The sequence below is a fragment of the Delphinus delphis genome, chromosome 4 (assembly GCF_949987515.2).
Source record: "Delphinus delphis chromosome 4, mDelDel1.2, whole genome shotgun sequence".
NCBI classification, from domain to species: Eukaryota; Metazoa; Chordata; class Mammalia; order Artiodactyla; family Delphinidae; genus Delphinus; species Delphinus delphis.
The window spans coordinates 82,937,794-82,951,462 of record NC_082686.1 but is presented as its reverse complement, the minus strand read 5'-3'; the positions used below and the strand labels follow the sequence as shown (position 1 = coordinate 82,951,462).

The window sequence follows — 13,669 nt, the reverse complement described above, 5'->3', positions numbered from 1 at the left end:
AAAAAAACTCCATATTTGCAAAGGTTGAAGTGTCAAATAATGATGATGATGATGATGATAATGAGCAGCCCTCATTTACCAAGTCCCTTTTTTTTTCTTTTTTTGCTTAAGCCTGTGCTAAGCACTTTAAAAACATCACCTCATTAAATTCCCACAACAACTTATAAGGGGGTCCTATCATTGTCTCTATCTTACAAGTGGCGAAATTAAGGAGAAAGATGACATAACTTCCAGTGTCAGCTAAGACATTGAAGTCCAATTTGGAACTCAGAGCCTCAGATTTGGGATTCAGATGTTCTTAATCACCACCACTTAGTCTGCTAAGTCATGGCAGAATTTAGACTCAAGCATATACATCTGCCTTCTGGGCAATTTTATCATGCTTCCAAGTGAGGCCATTACCAGCAGGTGCACTTTCATGGCCCCTATCTCATCCGGGCCAGGTACATGTGACAACCATGCAGCTGCAGGAAACCTAAGCACATGTTGACCTGAAATTAAGCCAGGTGGCACTGTTTGTTGAGCACTCTGCAGGTGCTTGGTTCCATGGGCAAGGCAAGGTGAACATCAAGTGACAGATGTAACCTCCACCCTTAGTAGCCTGCCAAACTGATAAATATGCATCTGCAATATGCTCTGATGTGTTAAAGCAGAAGGGGGAATAATGGATGGTGCTCCTGGGTGGACACATGAGAATAGTTATTAGTAAGGTGCTGGGCCGTACCCTACACTATCCCATTGGAAGTTTGACTAATTCCCATGCACAATACAGTAACGTATGCCAAACAGTATGGTTTCACACTCGGAAGTGCTCTCGAAATGTCAAGTTGGAAGAGAATCTCCATAAAATAAGCACAGTTTCAGTAGACCTATCACGAGTCACAAATGGAGACTCCTGACAGTTTCCCAGTGCTGAGCTCTGGGCTCCAAAGAGAGCTCCCAATGGGCTATTATTATAAACAAAGATGACCTGAAGTTGAATGCAAAGCCATTCATTCATTCATTTATTCAACAAATATTTGTCAAGGCCTACCACAAGCCAGGTATTAGATTGGGTGCTAGGGGCACAAAGTTGAATAAGACACAGTTCCTGTCCTCTAAGAGCTCAGAGTGGAGGAAGGGAGAGGTATGTATCAAGCATTGTAGGAGTACAGGGAAGAAATTAATAACTTGAAAGAACAGGAAAGGCTTCCTACACAGGTGATACTGAGCTGGAGTACAGAGGATGGGAGAATTTGCTAGCCAAAAACAGTGAAGGGCATTCCATACAGAAATAACAGCAACAAGAAAAGACTAATCCAGCTTGAAGGGGCAGGGCACGTTCAGAAGTGGTGAAATGTTCAGGGAGATCAGAAGGAGGTAGATGCAAGGGGCATAATGAGAGGTGAGCGCCTGAAGAAGGGAAGTTGTAACAGTAGTTATAAAAAAGGGGATTGTAACAACTGCTTTCAGTCCTGGGAATTAACAGTAAAAGGGCCACAATGCAATCTGATTTTGAAAAATATCACACAAAGAAAGTAGCAACCCAGTGGAAACAGTGCAATGCTGTGTCTGGCCTGAAGCATTTCTGGTATTACGTAAGTGACGCTTTGGGTCGAATGATTCTCAGATGAGTAGAGCCATCCATAAAATGTGTAGCTCTATAGCTCAGGCCATACGTTTGGGGGAAGCATGGCTGGCCAGTGGGTGCAATGTGAAAGAAGGTGGTAGGAAGGGACAGGTGATGGGCTGTCCCCTGATCGGAGAGCAATTTGGTCACAAGGCTGGGAGTCTGGCCAAATGGTAGGAAGGAGTGCTTCTGGGAGAGCAATTTGACTGAAATGAAGCTTGAGGCAGGAAATCAATGTTATCATAAGGCCTTGAGAATAACTGCCAGACATCTGCATTTGGCCAGAGAGGTTTGGAGGTGGGGAGCAAGGGGCAGCCCTGCAAATTTGAGGAAGCTGGAAAATGCTAACTGCCTCCTCTCCAGTTGCCAGGCACTTAGCTAAGCACTTTATATACACTGTCTTACTTTATTCTCATAAAAACTTCCGAGGGAGATACTTTATTACTCTCATTTCATAGAAGAAGAAACCAAGCTGAGAGAGGTTAGGAAGCTTGCCCAAATATCACAGCTGGTGAAGGGCAGAATTTAGTTTTAAATACCGGGTCTGTCCTCTCTAAAGCTTATGTTCTCCCACCCACCCCCAACTTTTTATTTTACAAACTTTTTATTTTACAAACTTTGCCAACTTTGTATTTTAAACCTACAAAAAAGTTGAAACATAGTACACAGACATTCGTTTACTCTTCACCTGGAGTCACCAGCTGTTAATAGCCTGTGCTTTATGCCACAACATCACCCCGTCTCCTCTAAGGTACTGGTGGGGATGTGACTGGTATAAAAGACAAAATCTGAGATTGGATAGAAAGAAGTCGTGGAAATAGGAAAGATTTAGGAGAAATACCTCTACTGATGACTGAAGAAAGCATGACAAAGTATGGACATCTCGAAGCCAGAAAACAGAGTAGGCACACCAGCTATGGACCATCCAATTTCTGTCAGTAGACTAGGGCTGGGGCCATCACCGGTGATGCAAGTGGAAGGTCATCCCCAGTATCCAAACACTGAGTGGAAAAGAGCAACAAGTTTTAAAATGGGCATCAGACCCGTACATCAATACCTATACAAATGTTTAGCCAACAACATTCATTCAATGCTAACTGTGCTGTGACAGGTGGTTTGTTTTTTTAAACAAACATTTTCTGCATTCTTTAATGCCTCAGGACCCATAAAATAAGATTCCAGGCCAAATGGTGAGTGTTCCCACCAGATGAAAGGGAGAAGAATTACTTCCTCTTTTCTCACCTTCTAGATATATACACATAGCCCGATCAGAAGAACTTTGAGGTTTGCCTGAAACACTCAAGAACTTGGGAGACTCAAAGATGGAGATTGATTCATATCCTGATTCTACTACTTACTGTACGATTTCCGCTGTAAAATGGACACAATCCTCCCAAACTCAAAAACTTGTGCGAACAATATATATCATTTAAAATAAGTCCTGACATAAAGTGTCGGTCACATCCCCTCTAAGTCATAAGAGGGAGAGGAAGACCAAAAGACACACTGAGGACAAAGACCTTATCTTGTCCCGTTTTTAGCTCCAGAACTTCGCATTAGGGTATAGGGCTTGATGTATTCATTTCTACTCCATCTGGCTCCGCAGGTGGATTTAAGATGGTATCCACATCTTTATGGTAATAGTAGAGCACTATTCTTCAGCTGGGGAGGTGAATATGCCACAGTAGTGTGGGACTAAACATAGATTACACAGACTTCACAAAGACGGCAATCAAGCGTCCAGGATTTCAAGAATCTCTTCTGTTTGTCCCACCACGCGGCTAACGGGGGTATCACTGGGGTGTACTATTCACACTGCTTTGGCGGAATCGAGGGGCGGTCTCGGCTCGCAGCCAGCTCAACTCCTACTGCAGCTGGTGCCCCCAAACCCCAGACGGCGTTCAGGAAACTCCAGGTTCGAACCGGGGAGGTGCCTACGGCACGCGGGAAGCTGGGAATTAGAGTTTTCGTTTGGTTTCGGAGGGCGAGGTCCGAGGGCTGGAACTCCCAGGCCGCAGGGGTGGGTGGGTTGCCGCGGCGTTTCCGGTCGCAGGCGGGCTCTGGAGAAGGAGGGGCGCCGTGGGCCACGCGCGCGAGGACATCTGGGAAACGGGGCGGTGCGCGCGCAGCGGGCCGGCAGTGGCGGCGGCGATGGAGGAGGGTGGCAGGGAGAAGGCACCGCTGCAGCCCCAGCAGCCCCCAGCGACGTCCCCCGGTGGCGGGGATGAGAAGCCGAGCGGCAAGGAGCGGCGGGATGCCGGAGACAAGGACAAAGAGCAGGAGCTGGTGAGGCGCGGCCCCGGGAGCCGGCGGAAAAGGCCGCGGGCTGAGTCACGGCGGCTCCGCAGGCCTCGGGCCCGACTCCCAACGGCCCCGCCGCGCCCGGGAGAGGGCGGATAGGGCGACCCTCGGGGCTCCAGGCACCCGCCTCTCTGCCCCTCATCCTCCATTCCGCGCTGTCACCGCCGCCGCCCCTACCAGTCCTCACCACCGACTCGTGAGGTGGGCCCGGGCGGGTCATTGTCACCCTCGTTTTTCAGAACAGCGTTCAAGTAAAGCCTGGCCCAGAAGCCAGGCTGCCTTCCCACCAGGGCTTCCCATTCCCTCTCTCTTTCCTTGTCTCACCTGGTCCTTCCTAAGGAGGCAGGCTCACTCTCCACCTGCCCCAGGGTGAATGGGAGGAGGATGTGTTTGAGATTCCTTGTCTTGATGAGCTTCTTCCCTCAATCCTCCAGTCTGAGGAGGACAAACAACTTCAGGATGAACTGGAGATGCTCGTGGAACGACTGGGGGTGAGTCACGATGTTAACAAAAGCCGGTGCATGTATGGATCTTTCCCACTTGTTTGCTTTATTCCACTTGGGGCAACAACTGCTATATGAGATAGGGAAAGAGAGACTGTATTTTGGAGTCATATTACAACCATGTTGTGAGGGAGGGGAGTAAAAAAAGATAATTGAAAGATTTTGTAGCTTTGTTTCGTGGGAGAAGCAGTTCTTGAACTCTTAACCTGAGACATTTGTTTTTGTGTCAGGCAGTGTGTGTGCAGGGCGTTGGGCAATCACAGATGGATAAGACACAGTTAGTTACTTTCCTAGGAGGTTGTTGAACACTTCTGTATTATGACTTAAGGTATGAGACTCCTTTTGTCTGAGCCCTAACATCTCCTGATCAGGAGAAGGACACGTCCCTGTACCGACCAGCCCTGGAGGAGCTGAGGAGGCAGATTCGTTCTTCTACAACTTCCATGACTTCAGTGCCCAAGCCTCTCAAATTTCTGCGTCCACACTACGGCAAACTGAAGGAGATCTATGAGAACATGGCCCCTGGGGAGAATAAGGTAAAACTATTGCAGAAGCTGGTGGAGGCCTAGTTTAGGAATTCCTTTTCGTCTAGACCATGGGGCTCATGGTGAATCTCAGGAAGCCTGATAGACCTGAGATCTGAGCTAGTTGAACAGTGCCCGGGACTTCCCTGGTGGCGCAGTGGTTAAGAATCCACCTGCCAATGCAGGGGACAGGGGTTTGAGCCCTGGTCTGGGAAGATCTCACATGCCACAGAGCAACTAAGCCCGTGTGCTACAACTACTGAAGCCCACGCGCCTAGAGCCCACGTGCCACAACTACTGAAGCCTGCACGCCTAGAGCCTATGCTCCACAACAAGAGAAGCCACCGCAATGAGAAACCCACGCACCACAACAAAGAGTCGCCACAACTAGAGAAAGCCCATGCGCAGCAACAGAGACCCAGTGCAACCAAGAATAAATAAATAAAATTAAATTTAAAAATTAAAACAACAAAACATTGCTCGTCGTAATCGAAATGGTCACATAAGAGCTGACAGGAAGATTGTCTTCAGAAACGACAGTGTTTCTGTCATTTATGTTGGACCTTGGGATTTTATTATCATGATTTTTTATTAACTTACTTTTAACCTTAATATTTTTCTTTTCTTTGTATCACATGCACCTTCATTTGTTTTACCTCTAAAATATATTCCCAGTTCAGTAACTTTCCTGCATATTGGCACAACCCTAATCCAAGTTTTCAGTTCTCACCGGAACTACTGCAGCAGCCTCCTAACTGACCCTCTTCCTTTTGTGTGTGACCTCCTACACAGTTTGTCTTTCATGCAGCAGCCATAGTGATCTTTTCTAGAGTGTGAATCTTTTCTGCTTAAAACCTTTTAATAGTTTATTATTACGATTGGAATAAAATTCAGAGTCTCCATTTTTCTCCACTCTCCACTTGTTATCACCCTTCAGTCATGTTGGTTCAGAAGGGAGATTGCAACACTAACCTTAAGATTATTATGAGGCTTAGCTGATATAACATGTTTTAAGTTTTTAGTATGGAGGCTGGTGATATAATTAGCATTTAATTTTGGGGGTAGTGACAGTGATCTTGATTCCATAATGTAACATTCCCCTTACCCTGGATTTGACTTCAAAGGACTGGTTTCTTTATAGCGTTTTGCCGCTGACATCATCTCTGTTTTGGCCATGACCATGAGCGGGGAGCGTGAGTGCCTCAAATATCGTCTAGTGGGCTCCCAGGAGGAATTGGCATCATGGGGTCATGAGTATGTCAGGTAAGACCTTTTCTTCTTGGGAATCTGAAGGGGTTCTGAGATATAGTTCTGAGTTCTGTCTTGGAGTACCAGTGTATTGAGTTTCCCAGATAGTGAATTCCTTGACCCACAGGGAAGTGCTTCCCATGAAGCACTGCTCCTCTAATAGTCTGGGCCTGTCCGTAGGCATCTGGCAGGAGAAGTGGCTAAGGAGTGGCAGGAGCTGGATGATGCAGAGAAGACGCAGCGGGAGCCACTGCTGACCCTGGTGAAGGAGATTGTCCCCTACAACATGGCCCACAATGCAGAGCATGAGGCCTGCGACCTGCTTATGGAAATTGAGCAGGTGGATATGCTGGAGAAAGACATTGATGAGAATGCATATGCAAAGGTCTGCCTCTATCTCACCAGGTGAGTGAGCAGGGTGGGGAATGGTGGCAGGCCTGCCCTCCCCAGCACTTCTTCTCAACTGTGACTCCTTTATTCTCCAAGAGTATCTGCTTCAAAGGTCGCAATCAAGCTGTAGTGAATTTGTTAACATCTGTGAACTTCTTGAGGTCAGAGACGGCATATCTCCTTAGTAGTCCCAATAACTAGTATACTTCCTGGTATGTAGTAGGCATTCGGTATTGGGTAAGTGAATTAAACGGGGTAAATGAATGCCTGATAGCTTTATTATTTTTACCTTTGTAGTTGTGTGAATTACGTGCCCGAGCCTGAGAACTCCGCCCTACTGCGTTGTGCCCTGGGTGTGTTCCGAAAGTTCAGTCGCTTCCCTGAAGCACTGAGATTGGCATTGATGCTCAATGACATGGAGCTGGTAGAAGATATTTTCACCTCCTGCAAGGACGTGTATGTAAAGGAAAAAGTTGGCAAAGCGATAAGCTCATGGGTGGGACATTTGCATGAAGTGCTGGGACATGTAGTTTCTGGTTAGGATTTGAAGGGCTTTTCTGTGCCCTTAGTGGATGGGGGCTGAGCAGATGTGATGGCTCTCGCCCACAGGGTTGTACAGAAGCAAATGGCATTCATGCTAGGCCGACATGGGGTGTTTTTGGAGCTGAGTGAAGATGTGGAGGAGTATGAGGACCTGACAGAGATCATGTCCAATGTGCAGCTCAACAGCAACTTCTTGGCTTTAGCTCGGGAGGTGAGAGTCTTTGCCCTTTTCCAACAAGGTTTTTTGGTTGTGATGATACCTGGCATTTCACCTCCCTGATTATGCCTCCGACTAGACTCTCCTTGGTTAGAATTGCCATTCAATGGGGTAACAGAAGGGACAGCTAGGGGAGGACTGGGGGAACAGTTGTGATCCTCTGACTTCTCTTCAGCTGGACATCATGGAACCCAAGGTGCCTGATGACATCTATAAAACCCACCTAGAGAACAACAGTGAGTAAACATCTCCATGTTTGGGGATTGGAGGATTGTTAATTATGCCCCTCGTATTGAGAGTGATGGCTTGGCCCAACATACTTAGGAATCCTATAGAGCTCAGAATTCCCACATACTTTTTCCCTAGGTCACTGTTGGGGTTATAGATAGAGGATTCCAAGGGGCCAGCTCAGAATCAGAGACCAGCTGCCATACTGTGTTCTTTTCTTGTCCTACTCTAGACCTTCATTTCCTCCTTCCCTCCTTTGCAGGGTTTGGGGGCAGTGGCTCTCAGGTGGACTCTGCCCGCATGAACCTGGCCTCCTCTTTTGTGAACGGCTTTGTGAATGCAGCCTTTGGCCAGGACAAGCTGCTGACTGATGATGGCAACAAATGGCTTTACAAGAACAAGGATCATGGTATAATTCTGTTCCTACTCTATCTTTGTATAATTTTGGTCAATCTTGTTGTTCTCCTAGGTTCATGTGTTATAATGGCAGATCCCCAAGGCAGTTCTTTGGAGAGCTCTTTATAACAGTTTTCTCAGGGCAGGGCCATTTTAAGACTGATAGATTTTTCCTTGGTATAGGAATGTTGAGTGCAGCTGCATCCCTTGGCATGATTCTGCTGTGGGATGTGGATGGTGGCCTTACCCAGATTGACAAGTACCTGTACTCTTCTGAGGACTATATCAAGGTTGGTCTGGGTACAACCCACTAATGCAGACATCCCCTCCCATGTTCTAGGGCCCTCTCAGGACCTCCCTTTCACTGGTAAGGTCTACCCTGTTTTTAACTCCAGTTAAGGCGGGTGCTATAATAAGGCCTATGTTGCATCCTTTGTGGTGAGGAAGGTAGAGTAGCCCGAGTGAAGGATCTATTTGCATTTTTCAGTCAGGAGCCCTCCTGGCCTGTGGCATCGTGAACTCTGGTGTCCGAAATGAGTGTGACCCTGCTCTGGCACTCCTCTCAGACTATGTCCTCCACAACAGTAACACAATGAGACTTGGTTCCATCTTTGGGTAAGGCTTCTCCTTTTGGTAGTGCTTAGCCTGTAAGCTCTGTGAAAACAGAATCAGGCCCTTTCACCTTTGTATTGCCAAAGAGCACCACTGTGCCTGTTGAGTATTTGGCTCTGGGTGACTATTTGTTGAAATGACCAATCCTCTTTTTGTTTCTTCCTTGTCCTATCGTCGGATGTGTGTCGGGGACTGCCTCTCCCTGGCTTTTGCAGGCTTGGCTTGGCCTATGCTGGCTCCAATCGCGAAGATGTTCTAACACTGCTGCTACCTGTGATGGGAGATTCCAAGTCCAGTATGGAGGTGAGTAGAGTTTGTTGATCACTTAGGGGAGATAGTAGGGAAGGTGCTCTGAGTCTTGCCGGTCTCTGATAAATGGTGAAAAAATGTGTGTGTGTGTGTGTGTGTGTGTGTGTGTGCGCGCGTGTGAGAGAGACAGAGACAGAGACAGAGACAGAGATGTATCATTTCAGTGAAACTGCTTGGAATTGGGCTTCTAAGTCTCAGGAGATATTGAGGCTAAAGAGTTAACATTTTAGTATTGAGTTCCAGCCCTTGGGATCCATGAGGAAGTACCAGACTAGAGTGGGGAGTAACTTAACCCAGCTTGGGGTGGGTACACTGTTTTAGTCATGAGCCAACTTTAAATTTTCTTACTTGTGCAGAATCATTTTAGTGATGGATAAATATAGTATGGTGGCTAAAAGCATAGGTTTTAGTCAGATAGGCTTCAGTTCAGATCCTGCCACCTCTGCTTACAAACAATGTGATCTTGGACACGTAACTCAGTCTCCTTAGGCATCATTTTTCTCATCAATAAAAGAGGAATAACAGTAGGACCTGTTTCATGGGGTTGTGAGGATTAAATGTTAATAGTATGCAAGCGAGTTGACTTAGTGGCTGACCTGTAGTATTCAGTGAATGGTTGATGCTACTGTTATTTTGACCTACCATCAGAAAGGGGTTATTACCTCATGTGGTTTCAGTGGACTGTAGGAATTGGCTATCTTGAATCAAGATAGGTAAACAACTATTTTAACACCTTATTTTAATAACTTGATGTCGATTTTCCTATTGCTAGGTGGCAGGTGTGACAGCTCTAGCCTGTGGAATGATAGCAGTGGGATCCTGCAATGGCGATGTCACTTCCACTATCCTTCAGACCATCATGGAGAAGTCAGAGACTGAGCTCAAGGACACTTACGCCCGTTGGCTTCCTCTTGGACTGGGCCTCAACCACCTAGGTTAGGGGATGTCTCTCTATTTGGGCAAAAGACTGGTAGTAACTGGATACAACAGGGAGAGTTTATGAGTCAGGCTGTGCTGGAAGGGAGTACATGTCCTCTGACCCCCTCGAATCTCTCCTTTAGGGAAGGGAGAGGCCATTGAGGCCATCCTGGCCGCGCTGGAGGTTGTGTCAGAGCCATTCCGCAGTTTTGCCAACACACTGGTGGATGTGTGTGCCTATGCAGGTCTGTGTCTTTGTTCTTCCTCAGTGACTCTTCACTTCTCTCTTGGTCCTCCTTTCTTAAGTCATTCTGGATTGCCTTAGATTCTTTAGCTTCTGTTCCTAGAGCAAGCTTTTCCTTGGTGCCTTCTCATTTCTACCTTTTCTCTCCCTTACCACCCTGCCCCAGGCTCTGGGAATGTACTGAAGGTGCAGCAGCTGCTCCACATTTGCAGCGAACACTTTGACTCCAAGGAAAAGGAGGAAGACAAAGACAAAAAGGAAAAGAAGGACAAGGACAAGAAGGAAGCCCCTGCTGACATGGGAGCACATCAGGTTCTGTGGGCAGCTGGGCATCCTCTGAGGGAAGCTCTGAGAAAAGATAACTGTGGGTTTGTTTGTTTTAGAGTCTCTGGGTATCACTGTGTATTGAAATAGCATGAGACTGGGTTCCATACATGAGGGGTCAGGGTGTGCCCCACAGGATGGCTTTTTCTTCTTACATGGGACTTGAGTCAGGGGTGAGTTTTTTGTTCCCTGAGCTTATTGGGCTCTGCTGCCTCTTCAATTGCAGGGAGTAGCGGTGCTGGGGATTGCCCTTATTGCTATGGGGGAGGAGATTGGTGCAGAGATGGCTCTACGAACCTTTGGCCACCTGGTGAGTATCCCATGGAGAAGATTGAAGTATATTAGTTTTGATGCCTGGGGTTTCCCCAGGAATTTCCCTGATGGGTTTTGTCGGTGGAGAAATGGTCTTTTTGCTGTACCCTTTCTACAAAAATTAAGACCCCGTCTATCCATCTGTTCGTGTAACCGAGCTTATTCTTTTCTGCTTTCTGTGATACCCTTGTTATTTTCTTTTATCACCAGCTGAGATATGGGGAGCCTACACTCCGAAGGGCTGTGCCTTTAGCACTGGCCTTAATCTCCGTTTCAAATCCACGACTCAACATCTTGGATACCCTAAGCAAATTCTCTCATGATGCTGACCCAGAAGTTTCCTATAACTCCATCTTTGCCATGGGCATGGTGGGCAGTGGTGAGTATTGGTCAGAAAGAGATCGTAAGCATCTTGGGGGAAGGGTTGTTGAGGCCCTTTTTTCAAGTCTTTGTAATGCTTAACATTTCCAGGTACCAATAATGCCCGTCTGGCTGCGATGCTGCGCCAGTTAGCCCAGTATCATGCCAAGGACCCCAACAACCTCTTCATGGTGCGCTTGGCACAGGTAGAGAATAGAACTCTTCTCCTTAGAGTGAATGTGCCAAAGGAAGTGTCTGTGTGATGGAAGGGAGATGTGACGCTTCGTGAAGGGGACCTTGAGTTTGGCCTGGAAAGGAGGGTGTGAACGAGCTGTGAGGTTTCTGTGTGGCCGGGTTAGGTGATTTCTCCTTAGATGTGACTTGTGACTCCCCACGTCCACTTCACTCCATTTTGTTTTGTTTTCTTTTCCCCAGGGCCTGACCCATTTAGGGAAGGGCACACTCACCCTCTGCCCCTACCACAGTGACCGGCAGCTTATGAGTCAAGTGGCCGTGGCTGGGCTGCTCACCGTGCTTGTCTCTTTCCTGGATGTCCGCAACAGTGAGTCCCTGTCAGGAATCTTACATGGTGGCATATGGCGCCCTTTCCACTCCCCTACCAGGGCCTCCTTGGTAATTTAGGAGCAAGACTCTGAGTTAACTCTGCTGCTCTGGATTCCTGAGGTTCATTGGGCCTCGTTGAGACTTTCATCCCCCACACTTTTGATCTGACCCCAAAAGATTTTCTTTTGAAGATGAAGAACTGAGCCCAGTTTTTGCCTCTGAGTGACTGGGGGAAAGTGATGATCAAGTCCGCAACCTATAGGCAGAGTATGGGGGTGGTATCTCCAGCTTGTAGTAGGGTGTATGAGGGGAGGGTTGTGGGTTCAGCTATATAACTGAGGAATTAAAGAGTCAGGGCTGGAGTGGGGTCCCAAGATTCAGGCATGCCTCTAACTATATTTGTCTTGTGCTCTTAGTCATCTTAGGCAAGTCACACTATGTATTATATGGACTGGTGGCTGCCATGCAGCCCCGAATGCTGGTCACATTCGATGAGGAGCTGCGGCCATTACCAGTGTCTGTCCGCGTGGGCCAGGTGAGGGGCTGAGCAGAGGGGAGGGCTCAGTCTGTATTCTAGAGCTTGTAGAATGCAGAGGTACCATTTCTCTGAAACGTGAATTGGCACTGGGTTGCTGCTGTACTCCTATCCAGAGTCTCTTCATCTCAGTCTTCTCATCCCACAGGCAGTGGATGTGGTGGGCCAGGCCGGCAAGCCCAAGACCATCACAGGGTTCCAGACACACACAACCCCAGTATTGCTGGCTCACGGGGAGCGGGCAGAATTGGCCACTGAGGAGTTCCTTCCCGTCACCCCTATTCTAGAAGGTTTTGTTATCCTTCGGAAGAACCCAAACTATGATCTCTAAGTGGCCACCAGAGGCGCTGAGCTGCAGCTGTGTCAGCGGGTCATGCTTCCTTCCATCAGGGGTGGACACTGCTCCAAACCTTTGGGAGAATTGTTACCTCCTGTTCTTTTGTTACTGAGTGAGATAACTTTGTTGAATAAAGACCTTTATCCCCAAGGTCCCTCTGTGTCTGTTTTCTGGGGTATTGTGGCTGGAGGCCAGACTGGGGTGGGGAGTGGATGTGAGAGGGTATTGTTTGTAGCAACTCTGAGCCTGGGCTAGCAGGGAGGCTGCCAAGAATGGAAAAAACTAAGCCCCTTTTCCTTCTCCCCTCCTTCCTAACCATCTTAGAACAGTGGTTCATCTTTAGAGGCATGAACTGTTGAGAAGCTGATAAATGTAATGGATTTTCTTTCTAAGAGATGTATGTACACAAATTTTTACTTAAACTTTTACAAATAACTTTCCAAGGGGCTTGTAGATCCCAAACATCCCCCCTATTCCCACCTGCCAACGCACACCCACCTCAAGCCCATCATTCCCTGACTTTGGACTAAGGATCCCTTCTCTTAAGAGGCAGCAGAGTTAGTTCCACTCTTCCTAACTTGACTTCTGTGCTACTGAATGAAATGAACATCTTTACCTCGTATGACCCGCTTGTCCTTTTGGGGAGGCTGCTATTTGAGAGATATGATCATGTTAACATCTACCTCTAGGCTGTCCTTGCGGGAACGGTGCAAGAAAGCTTGATCCTGACCTTCCTCTTAGTAGAGCAATGGGAAAGAAATGGCCTCCTTCCTGGAATGTAATCACTCTTGATCTGTAGTGCTCCTTCCTGGTGGGACTGGTATGAGTATAGCTATACTGCCGGTGGGGGCCTAGACCCCTGTGGATGCAGTGGAGGAGAACACGTGGCCCTGTCAGATAATTGCTAGCATTTATCCAACACTTACTGGGAAAACACTGTGGATTTAAGCTCCAAATAGTGACAAGCACCTGATAGGTCATCAATAAATGTTGAAAGAATAATTGCTCTGCATACCTCACACGAACTTCGAGAGGTAGGTATTATCCCTGTGTTTTGGTGAGGAATGTAAAGTTCAGAGAGGTTCAGTAACTTGTTCAGGATCACATAGTAAGTAGTAGAGCCAGGATTGGAATCTAAGTCCATCCGACTCCAAGGCCCATGCCCTTCTCACTGTTAATCAGTCTCTGTAGCCTT

General features: G+C 47.4%; 1 protein-coding gene across 1 annotated transcript; it reads left to right on the top strand.

Annotated features, from left to right (window-relative positions):
* The first annotated feature begins 3,737 nt into the window (after window positions 1–3,737).
* On the top strand, window positions 3,738–12,624 carry PSMD2 (proteasome 26S subunit ubiquitin receptor, non-ATPase 2). Its single transcript, XM_060011021.1, has 21 exons — window positions 3,738–3,895; window positions 4,345–4,401; window positions 4,785–4,949; window positions 6,079–6,200; window positions 6,366–6,590; window positions 6,873–7,031; window positions 7,185–7,329; window positions 7,511–7,571; window positions 7,826–7,972; window positions 8,143–8,249; window positions 8,447–8,574; window positions 8,787–8,874; window positions 9,653–9,815; window positions 9,942–10,043; window positions 10,209–10,354; window positions 10,593–10,676; window positions 10,889–11,057; window positions 11,150–11,244; window positions 11,474–11,600; window positions 12,019–12,137; window positions 12,286–12,624. The coding sequence occupies exons 1-21, from the start codon at window positions 3,761–3,763 to the stop codon at window positions 12,466–12,468; spliced, it is 2,727 nt and encodes a 908-aa protein (XP_059867004.1). The 5' UTR covers window positions 3,738–3,760; the 3' UTR covers window positions 12,469–12,624.
* The last annotated feature ends 1,045 nt before the right edge of the window (window positions 12,625–13,669 follow it).